The sequence below is a fragment of the Xenopus tropicalis genome, chromosome 9 (genome assembly GCF_000004195.4).
Source record: "Xenopus tropicalis strain Nigerian chromosome 9, UCB_Xtro_10.0, whole genome shotgun sequence".
NCBI lineage: Eukaryota > Metazoa > Chordata > Amphibia > Anura > Pipidae > Xenopus > Xenopus tropicalis.
This window is the reverse complement of record NC_030685.2, coordinates 25532379-25544114: the sequence shown is the minus strand read 5'-3', so window position 1 is coordinate 25544114 and position 11736 is coordinate 25532379. Positions and strand designations below refer to the sequence as shown.

Genomic DNA, 11736 nt, shown 5'->3' with positions numbered 1-11736 from the left:
GGCCATCATGCATCAACATGCACAGTCAGTCCTCAATCCAACGGGAAAATCAATATCTGGCTGGCTGATATTCAGGGAGATTAATTTCCCGTGGTAGCCAAGATTTAACCACAGGCAACTAATTTCCCTGTGTGCTATTAGCCATATTCCCTTGCCATCAGCATAATTACTTTAAATGGAGATAACCAGCTCTCCTGCCCTTCCATAATTGCTGCAAGTTTGTCAGACTTAAAGTTAAGAGGGAGCTCATTATACAGATCAGGAATAAGCACCTTTTCCTCATTCCACAGTTGTTCAGATACCAAGCCGAAAACATACATTTTTCAGTGTCATTATTTGTTGCAGTAAACAGTGCAGAACAATGAAAACAATAAATTACATACTGCCCAACACAAGTCCTTTTCATTGTCCTCATTTTGATTACAGGTATATATTGCCCCTTAAGCAGACATTATGGTAAAACACAAAAGTACAACTATGGTATGTAAAGATCAATTTTAATGTGGCAGAAATACATTTTGGAATAATACAAGAAGTAAAAAGGTCAAACTGATGTGATTTTGTTGCACACTAAATATTATTTATGAATTTGTATACAGTATTTATCTCTTGCTCAAATGTTGGAACTACTTTGAGTACAAAGAGGGCTGAAATAAAATTGAAATATACAGATTTTGGCCCATACCAGTAAAAACCTATGGTACTTAAACAATTGGCATACAAATAATCTCATTCTTTAGAAAATACTATTTGGAATGTTGGTAAATCTGTCATTAGGGCATGGATTGGAGACTGGTCACCAAATGCAGATTTTGGTATTTTGTGCTTTTAACAACTGGAATAGATCACAGACAGGCTGTTTAATAGGTGTAACTAGGCTGAAACAGAGACTGAGATGAAGCAGAATCTGAAGATCCAGATGGAACATATTTTCCAAGAGTTGCCAAACCATTAATCTGCAAAGAAATAAAAGTGAAAGGTTATCTAAGTGCTATAAAAAGTGTGAAAATCAGACATCTCTTGAGCATTTATGGATGGATGAAGGTATGCAAGAACATATCTTAGTGGCCACAAGTCATATTGACCTAGTCGGTAGCTTATTGTGTGCTATATGGGGGCCTCCCAATGGCCTGCCCAGTCAATATCAGGCAAGATCTTCAGATCTTAAACAGCTTTATAAATGCTGTTAGGCCAGGATCACCTTGGGCTTCTGTAAGAATGTAGCAATATTTGGTACCCAAGTCAATATCAGTTTAGGACATGGGTGGCCATATTGGGCAGAAATCATTACCCAGTTTAGCGCAGCACATTGGTGGCTGAATTGGGTAGAGATCCACTTACTTGGTGACTTACTTTCTAAGATACAATTTGCAAGTAAAACAATGGGAGAAATCCTGACCTTTGCCCTCTTAACAAAGGCTTCCTGGGCAGCTTTCTCATTCTCACTCTTCCCAACCCAGGCAGAGAGTGCTGATGCCTGTAGAGCACGACCGTATGAGAAAGACACACGCCATGGGCGATTAAGACTGCAGCAATTCATAGCATTCAGGTTAAGGGAGGCCTCTTCTTCACTTTGACCTCCTGAGAGGAAGCAGATACCTGCAAGACACAAATGGAATATACAGTAAAAATGAGGAGACTGGCTACAAACATACACATGGCATAACTGAAGATTTTACAAAACATAAGTAATCATCATACCTGGAACTGCAGGAGGGACTGTACGTCTTAAAGCAGTGACAGTGGCCATGGCAACATCTTGTGGGGTATATTTTTGTGAACAAGACTGGCCCCCTGTGACCATATTTGGTTTTAATAGAGTTCCTTCCAGATAAACATGGTGCTGAATTAGGGCAGCATACACAGCGGACAGGACCTTTATGAGAAGAGATTACAATAACAGTGAATTATTGGATTAATACTTGTATTTACTTTTGTGCATATGGCCTTCCTGACCAAAATTTCTTTATATTGGAAAGTAAGAAGTATGGAATCTGAATAAATGAATCTTGTATGTGTCCTTCTGCCTGGACACTCAACACACATTCTTATTGTATATGCCATGATGCCTTTGTCTTCTCTACACCACTGTACAGTTACATTTTGGAAAGACTGGTTGGTTGGTTGGTTAGAAACACTTCACAGGTCCTTTTCTAACAACAATGCTGCACAGTGGATGGGATAGAGATTATTTCAAAAATAATGAATAATGACTTCTATGGCCCATTTACTGCCCAGTAATTCTGATCAATGCATGGAACACAATTATTTTGGGTCTTACAATCTAAATTTTTTTTGGTTTTGCATTTATACCAATAGTAGAAGTAAATCCTTTTCACATAAAATTGGTCTAGAATTTTATACCACCACATTATTGTTATACTTTGTATTCATCTATTATTATTTTAATAAGCCCCTGTTTGTATTAATCTATTCTGCTGTACAGCGATGCGTACATAAGTAGCGCTTTATATATAAAGATATACATACATTATGCATTACAGGAATGCTGCTTATGAATCAGAGGGTCAGATTGCTTTGTGTATGTCTTACCTTTTCAGTCTCGTACTGACACCTTTGGAGATCATGTGACCCATCAGACAGGATTTCTGGTTCCACAATTGGCACAAGTCCATTCTATTGAAGACAAGGAGTGCATAAAAGCTTAGTATTGGGAAGATTCCTGAATTGGACTGACAGACAGCATACTTTACAGCAGTTGTCCAACTTTCAAACTTTTTCAGGTCAAGCCTCTTGAAGGCCCAAACTTTGACCAGGCCCCCCCCACTGCTTAGCTAATTAAAAGGAGCACAGAATTACAAAAATATTGATAAATCAGTCCTCGTTCAAAAATACATAAGCACCCCAAATGTCAACCTAACTGACCTTCAAAATGAGCAGAAAGATGTATGCCAAGCCTAAAGTAAAGTTCGGGATCCCACCTAAAGGGGACTTGCTGTGGAAATGCTTTTAAAAAGCAGGTGTCTTGTAAAAAAAACCCATATGGCCTAGTCCTCCAACAAGGCCACAATCTGGCCTTCCATCTTAGAATCTGCACTGCCTGACCAGCCATGGCTACAGAAACAAAATCCAATAAAACACTATCCACTGTGGCAATTTTGTATGTGACACAGAGAGGCGTACCTGCTGGCAGATACTGGCATATCGAGCCAAAACATTAGCATTCTCATAGATAGCAAGACTTGATGGTGCAGAATCCGAGATCTTCAGCACACAACGCCACTTTGCAAAGTCTGCGCCATCCTTCTTATACTGAGCACATCTTTCTGCAAGCCCATCCAAACCTAAAGAAGCACAAAGCAAGTGTCAAAAGCTAAAAAAATAATCAAGAGTCTTAACAGTAATAAAATAAAGAACAAAAGACACCAGAAACAGAGACAAACTCGAGTGCAACCCTACCCTGTGTTGTGGTCTCTCCATCAGTTCCAGCTAAAGGAGCAGTGCCTTTATCTACCTTGATTCCTACAACAATGCCAAGATCCTTGAGGATTTTGGGAAAAAGAACTCCATCTCGAGACTTCTGGTAGAGAGTTTCATGGAAAAGAATGACACCTCCAATGCTGTCTTTTATAGAGGGATCTGCAGTGAAAAGAAGCTCTCGATAGAGACGTCTGTTCTCTTCTATGTTCTCCACATTGATGCGCTTGAGGCGGCTTCCCATAGTCCCTGCATGATAACCAGATACAGTATCTCTCAGGGACACTCTTACTTACATAGTTTAAGGACAGAAAGCTTCAGAAATGTTTTGCTGGAATGACAGAAAGAAAGAGGCAGAGAGAAAGATAAAGAAAAAAAGAAAGTTGTAGTAAGTAGTGAACAGGGGAAAAGGTGAGCAAAGTGCGGAGCTGCCATCCAGAATTGTGGCTGAATGGCAACCAAAGAAAGGTTAGGATAGAGGTTTTCTTACCCACAGACTCATCTGCTGCAAGGATTCCTTTGCCTGGTGCCACAATACGCTGGGCAATCTCAGACAGCTCCTTCTTCTGCTCTGCAGTTAGTGCTGGGAATACCGGGGCCATTGTGCTTAATTCTAAAGAAAAGGAGGAAAAATAGTGGTAGTGCCCATGTTCGGAGAATCACATAACTGGTGACCACATTAAAATTAAATTAACGTTTATATGATGAAGACCAGTGGTTGACAAACTTTTTGGGTTCAAGTCTCCCTCCAAGGTCCTACCTTTGGATAAGGTCCCATTAAAGCTGGCCATACACGCACCGATAATATTCGGTCGACTCGCCGATCGGCCAGGTTAAAAGATTTTGCTCGGGCGCCATAGAAGGCGCCTGATCAAAATATGCCGTCAGGGCTGAATCAGCAGAAGGAGGTAAAAATCCTATTGTTTCTACCTCCATATCTGCTGTTTCAGCCCTGAACGGTTAGTGGCCGATGTGTGTGGCCACCTTTAGCTTATTCTGAGTATAGATATTGGAGTATTGTTTATTGGTGCATCAGCCATAGTTACAACAATATCTAGGACACCAAAAACATATTCTTCCCAAAGATCACCCTAAATGACCTTCAAGCTGGGCTTTCAGATATATTTAGAGTGTTGTAAATGGCCTTTTTCCCCCAACTTTCACCCTAACTGGCATTCAGGATAAATTCCCCAGTCACTGCTCCAAGCCCTACCAAGAAGCCCTACAGGTTGGGCAATCACAGTCCCTATTTCCTAACTCAATGATCCCCAAGCAGTGACTCGTGAGCAACATGTTACTTACCACCCCCTTTGATGTTGCTCCCAGTGGCCTCAAAGCAGGTGTTTATTTTTGAATTTATGGCTTGGAGGCATAAAGACTTTGTATACTGCCTAACAGATCCTTCTGTAGTATGCTAGTCCACATTGGGCTACCAAATAATCAATTGCAGCCTTTATAAATCAACCCCTAGGAACTTTTTTTTTAAATTTTGCTCAGGAGAAAAAAAGGTTGAGGACACCTGCCGTAACTAATTGAGAACTGCCTGAACATTACTGTTCCCTGTACCTTAGAGATGCCCAGCTTTGTTGGTGGCCATCATCATGATGACTTGCATTCCCTGCTCTCATCTCCATAATTACAAGTTGGTTACAACCAACAACTTTCTGCAGCTCTGACCTTCCCTCTTTGCAGTTTTCATCAGGTTCTGACAATTGATATTCAGGTGTGTTACTGTCAGTATGTGAGTGCCCTACTTATCTTTCTGACCAAGGGGGTTATCAGCCAACCTGTAATAAACTGGCTTCTGTTTTGGATCAGTGATCCAGTTATGTGAGGGCACTTATGGCCAACACTACAATCTCTTTTAGAAGTATCCAAAAATGGAACCATATAGGCATAATTGCCATAGGATAATGATTTGTTACTGCCTGTAAAAATATAATAAATACCATTGCTTGGAACTAAGCCCAATTCTGTAATATGCAAGTTAGCATAAAAGCAAGTGCAGCTCGGTCACTGTGCCAAGGATCACTCTGCACATGGTGTTAATGTTCTGTAGGCAAAAGGCAGTCAGACCTGTTCCATTGTGACAAACAAGTGGGAGGTATAGTATATGTCCTTGTACACAGATATATTCCAGCTAGCAGGGCTGCAGCGACTGCATTACATTTAAATGCACTTACTTTGCAATCAGTGCAGCCCTGCAACTTGCATTTATCAGAAGTGTCCCTCATTTTTTTAACCTTATTTGTAGGTGCAAGGTCAAATTTTATAAGGTTTGATAGTTGTTTTTTTCCTCTCTATTTTGCAGAGAAGTATCTGATACAAACTGCCTGGCATAAATGCTCGGGGGGGGGGGGGGGGGGGGGGGGGGGAGGGAAGCAGCAGGCATGACAAACAAGAATACTGTACTACTGACTTTCTTTCATAAATGCTGATGTCTGCAGTTGTAAGAGATTGGTACAAACAAGTCAAGGTAACAAAGATAAAACAGTCCCCTGAGGATTAAAGGGGCGGTAACATCAGTAAACAATGGCACACAGGGCAAGCTGTGCCCACAAAATTCAGTAGTTGAAGGGGTGGTGCCAAATCAAGCAAACAAGCTCCCCATTGCCACCTGGTAGCTTTAGTGCAAACACTTAGGGGGTTGGCACTTGGAAACGTGGCAGTTCACATTTCCAATCATCTGACAAACACTTGCAGGCAATTGCCATAGCAGGTATCTCAGATTATGCCCTGTCCCCCCCTCTCCCAAGCTCATAAATATCACAAGCACCAATGCACATGAAATCACCCGTGTGCCATTTGGCTAAAACTAAAATGTTTTATTGACATATAAATGCTGCATGTGTTTATTCTGTATCTGCAACATTTCCTGCACTACTGACTGCAGCTCTTGGAAGGTTAAAGGGAATCTAAACTCTCCATAAAATGTCCCATTGCCCCGATTGGTTCTCTGCAAAACTTGACAAAAATTCAGTGGAAGACAATTCCTCACTCTAATCACGCTAACCAATAAACTATTTACAGATGCAAAAGAATTCACCAATGAGAACGCTGATTCCCAGCACTGTCAGACATATTGCTGTTATCTTACATACAGAGATTATTGTGTCATTTTGGCTTTACTATATGACACTGTAATCCAGGGATCCCCAACCTTTTATACCCGTGAGCCACATTCAAATGGAAAAAGTGTTGGGGAGCAACACAAGCACGAAAAAAGTTCCTGGGGGTGCAAATAAGAGCTATAATTGGCTATTTGGTAGCCCCTATGTGGACTGGTAGCCTATAGAAGGAGCTGTTTGGCTTTACACTGGGTTTTAAGCAATCAAAACGTGCCTCCAAAGCAGAAATTCAAAAATAAGCACCTACTTTGAGGCCACTGGGAGCAACATCCGAGGGGTTGGTGAGCAACATGTTGCTCATGAACCACTGGTTGGGGATCACTGCTGTAATCAGACATGGGGATAAAGGACAGTCTCATTCACTACTGGGAAACTGTACTTTCAACTTCAGAGAGAGAACATGAAGCCAGATTTACACAGATCTGCTGGGATTCTCATTGGAGGATTATTTTGCATTGTAATGCAGCCGCTGGGTCTGGCGAACAGGGGAAAGTTTCATTGTGCAATATTAATATAAGATTACAGCCCTGATGTTGCTGGACTACAGCTCCCAGCATGCAATAAACCTTGATGTAGTTATAGTGTGCCCGGCTTTGTAGCCCTGCAACATAATGGTTGTGCAGCAGTGTGTAAACAAACAGTGCATGGTTCCCTGTATACTCACTAACATGTACAATGGGTATTATAAATGCACAAAACAAATAAAGCAGTTGCAATCTTACACACCTACAGTTAAAAAAAAAAGTTCATAATTTTGCAATACTTTCTGCACCCAGAGAAAACTTTTTAGTACCACAGAGATAACTGCACATACTAACCCCTAAAAAGTCTTATAACCCAGCCCCCCCCCTCAGTGAGGGCTCAGTACTTACTCACTGTACTTACTGCTGTGAGAGAAGTCGCCAGTAGAAACTCCTAGGTGTGACGAGACAGAAGTGGCCACATCAGCTTCCTTTTATTCACTGTCACCTATAGCCCTATGGGCGGATCGGAGGAGACATTTTACCTGCTTTCTGATAGGTCCAAACACAGAACACACCTCCGCAACTGACCAATCGTTTAAGTGGGATAGCAATTTCAGTCAGTGCGGTCAAAGTTCAATGGCTTTGGGCGAGATGGTTTGGTTGCTGGAGTCACGTCAGCTGTTTGTTTGTCCCCTGGCTTTGCACTTTTGCATAAAAAAAAATCGAAGGTTATTATTACCAGGGAAGGAGACAATCTTACCACATACAGTGCAAGCGCCCGCCTCCCCTGAAGCAGTTGTTTTTGCATTCAAACGCTTTCATTTTATTAGCTGCACTTGCTCAAGCCGCCACTAGGAGCCCTCAGTGAGCTTAGACTCTCCTGTCACAAGGGAAAGTTCTGGAGTGGAGGTTGATAAGAGTGTGCTCTGTGGGAATTTATTTGATCTTTAGAGAGAAGATATCTGTATCTAACATACAGTATGAGTATGAGTTATTTGCTTTGTAGCTGCTCTGGGGAAGAGAACATTTAAAAAGAGCTATAATATATAGAAACATATATATATATATATATATATATAGATGGTTCTTTTAAGGGAAGCAGACCCAGGGCCGCTGCTGGCCAAATGGGTGCCCTAAGCAGAAATTTACTTTTGTGCCCCCTCCCCCAAATAATACGGAAGTAAAAATTAAATAATTAAAAAAAACACCTACTATAGGGGCGCCACACACAGTGCCCCCAATATCCCCCATAGACAATGCCCCCATAGATTGATTGAACTATCCCGGACAGCGGGATGCGCTATAAAAACCAGCGGGACAGTGTTGGGGGGTATGTTATAATATATAAAAACGATTTTTTGAGCAGCTGAGATGGTGCCCCCCTGGGAGTTGGTGCCCTATGCAGACTGCATACTCTGCTTATAGGGAGCGGTGGCCCTGAGCAGACCCTGTGGTTGCAGGGGGTTCACGAGTTTAGGGAGGTCAGTAAATAAAGGAGAAAGAAAGGTAAAAATCACTGTGGGGGGGGGGTGCCAAATGTTAGGCACCTCCAGTGACTTTAATCATTTAGTAAGTCCATATCCGTTACCTGGGTTCCATCTCTCCTAAGTCACTCCGTCACTGCTATTCTCCCAGAGTTACTCAGAGGTTTGTGACACTTGAGCAACTTCATGTCCAAGACCTCTGAGTTCGCTGGATTACCCTTTACGAACACCCAACTTGCACCCTCTGCGCTGATTCAGGCTGTTTCTTTTCCCATTCAAAGTTTTTGTTACACAAAAATCTGATTTATTGAGTATATTATGTACAGACATACAGTATTACAGAGTATACAAAAATATATTTTCTGGCCAATTAAATTATTATACATTTAGGAGGTATGTAAACAAGATTTCCTGACCTTAAACATGTTCCCCCGCTATACATTGAAGAAAAATGTCTGTCATCCTGATAGTTAGTACTTATTTTTTACTAATAAACAAACTAAACTTAAAATGAAACCATGTGGTGTCCTATTTTACCCTTAAAGAGAAAGTGGTTATTATTTTACTTAGGTGCCATTTCATCTGTTATACTTTATTCACATAGGGCCTGATCCACAATAACTCGGGGTGGGTTTGTGGCTCTCCAGGGTTTACAGAATTGTTAGGGTTAAACCTGACTGTGCCCTTACAAGAATTCTCTAAAATTTTTTACTGTGTTGTTTGCCAGTGCTGTAAACTGTTCCATGACCATAATCTCTCCTATTTTGGAGCAAACTAGCATCTGAGTTTGGGGTATGGGGCCCCTCCAGTAGCAGGCTATGGCCATTTGGGCTTCTATGCATATTTTAAGGGTTAAGTGCATTTGTGATGCACTGTAAGGAGGGAATACATTACATATGCTATTTTGGGGAATGGTGCCAAAGATAATGCATTTATTTTGGCAATCTCTTGAAATGTGAGCTCCCATGTTGTTTTTACATCAATGCATTCCTATTCGTATATGTGCCAAGCTCCCCGCATCCCCTAAAGCAGCGGTTCTCAACCTGTGGGTCAGGAGCCCTTTGGGGGTCGAATAAACCTTTCACAGCGGTTGCCTAAGACCATTGGAAAACACATATTTTCCGATGGTCTTGGGAATAATTTTATGTTTGGGGGTCACCACAACATGAGGAACTGTATTAAAGGGTTGCGGCATTAGGAAGGTTGAGAACCACTGCCCTAAAGCATGTTGGGAGTCATATACCACCAAGCTATGGTTTTATAGCCTCCTTCTTTTAGTAGAGAGTTAGCGGAAGACCTTGATTCAGGCTGTTTTAACACACATCTATGAATCAATAACTATGCATGCATATGAAGCTTATATGGGTGAGACAGGATCAACACACATCAATATTTGCTGAACTAGATAAAATCGTGTTACCTTGCTATGAGCTAATAAAGCTGAAAAACCAAATGTTGGACCTCAAAGTTAAAAGAAAAAACATTCATCCAAGGTTGATTTTCATCCCTCCTGTTTGAAAAACAAACCGGAACTTTTATCTCCCTTTTAACAGCTTATCTCTTTGACCTGTGTATTCCTTCTTGCATCCAACCCTAGCTCCTACTTACTTCAGCTTTAAATCTTGGTGGAACCATAGAGACACTTCAAACATTCTCTGCATTAAGAATCACTTTACAAATAATATATCCCAGTACAATAATGTTACCAAAGGGGCAAGCAAAGAATCTGTAAGAGCAAGAGTGAATGCACCACCTGCAATTTATTCCCACCAAGGCTGGTTCTAAGGACCCCCCCCAGCTGGAGCAGAGAGCTATGGATGCAAATACACAATGACTTTTGATGCAGGTGCTGCTTTTGTGTAACGGGTCCAGGTTCACTGCATGTTCCAATCACATCCTTTAAATCTGGGAACGTTACCTCTCAATAAACACAAGCACCCAGTCTTGCACCCTCCTTTGCAGTGTTGCCCTTTGGAGTGATTTATAGAATGAATTTGGCTCTTGACCCGCAAACATCCTAAAGCTGGACCTACATGCTGGGAGACCCTTGCTTGGCAAGTTAATCTTTGGCCGCCTGTATGCTGGGCATACTTAGGCTGATACAACCCACAGCAGGCCTAAGAGATTAGTCAGGCAAAGACTGCATCAGTGTGCCTATGTGGTCCCTCCCGACCTGTCATATCATATCAGTAGGGCAAGCGGTCCCGAAGGTCCCATGCCAACTTGATCTGAAGAGGCCAATTCATCGGCATTTATTGGCCCATTTAAGGCCAGCTGTACTGTCATGACATTTTACCTCCCTCTTTCAGGTGTGCAGGATTGCAATGCCAGTGCATATCAACAGAGGAGAACTAACCCCCCCAGCTGTCATTTTAGTTTCTCCAACCCCTTTAAAGTTCCCTCTTGTATACCGCACCAAAGTCACTTCCCTGGGCAACCTTGCTCCTGTCTTTGGCTATCTGGTGACTGCCAAAGGGGCCAGTAGCAGCTGCAATTGATCATTGCTTTATGTTGGCCTAGGGAGGGCTGTTTAAGCTTTTGCAATACAAGTTCCAATGTTGAATCTCTGTTCCAGACATTTCTCCAGTACCAGATCGGCAAAAGTGGAGCAGTGTTTATAGCCACCATGTTTCCCATTTTTGGCTCCCTGGCTGATTGGCCACCCAGAGCATGCTTGAAATCAACTTTAACTGTACATGTGGGCCTCTACCACAAAATATACTTTCTGCACAATCTGCCTGTTTCTAGGCACCATCTTTATTTAACTGTCGGCTCTCACTGATGCAGATTCTCCTTCTTCTTAAAATTTGTCTTTTCTCAATGTAAGTGGCATATGTATAGTACAGCAACTAGGCGGCATACTTAAAATTGTTTTTCCTTTTAACTTCCCCAGTTATAAATTCCCTCCCCCCTAGCCCTGAACTTTCCCTACTATTTCCTATTGACTGCCTTCACCTCTCTATCCTCCCTTTTTTCCCCCTTAACCCCTATATGCTAATGGATACGTTGGAAAGATTCCACAAAATATGCACAAAATGGAAAACGGACACATACAGTGAAAGCAATATTATGAAATATTAATACTAATATTGTATACGTATACGTATAATTAACCATCTTTTCCTTTCTGTACACATTTATAAAATGAAAAAAAATCCTCAATAAGAAACTATTGAAACATAAAATTTGTCTCTTCTGGGTACCATTTGGTACTTTAGGGTA

General features: G+C 41.5%; 1 protein-coding gene across 3 annotated transcripts; it reads right to left on the bottom strand.

The window, feature by feature from the left end:
* Positions 1-480: 480 nt before the first annotated feature.
* aldob (aldolase, fructose-bisphosphate B) lies at positions 481-7807 on the bottom strand. Of its 3 annotated transcripts, none has more exons than XM_012970260.1 (8): positions 7452-7807; positions 3929-4051; positions 3421-3687; positions 3145-3305; positions 2554-2637; positions 1702-1876; positions 1400-1599; positions 481-956 (listed from the first exon to the last, which is right to left on the bottom strand). In XM_012970260.1, the coding sequence occupies exons 2-8, from the start codon at positions 4038-4040 to the stop codon at positions 861-863; spliced, it is 1095 nt and encodes a 364-aa protein (XP_012825714.1). In that variant the 5' UTR covers positions 4041-4051; positions 7452-7807; the 3' UTR covers positions 481-860. The 3 variants fall into 3 exon arrangements, with proteins under 3 accessions (XP_012825714.1, XP_012825715.1, NP_989131.1); XM_012970261.3 differs by having other exon boundaries at positions 7443-7532; NM_203800.1 differs by having other exon boundaries at positions 7439-7470.
* Between the last annotated feature and the right edge of the window lie 3929 nt (positions 7808-11736).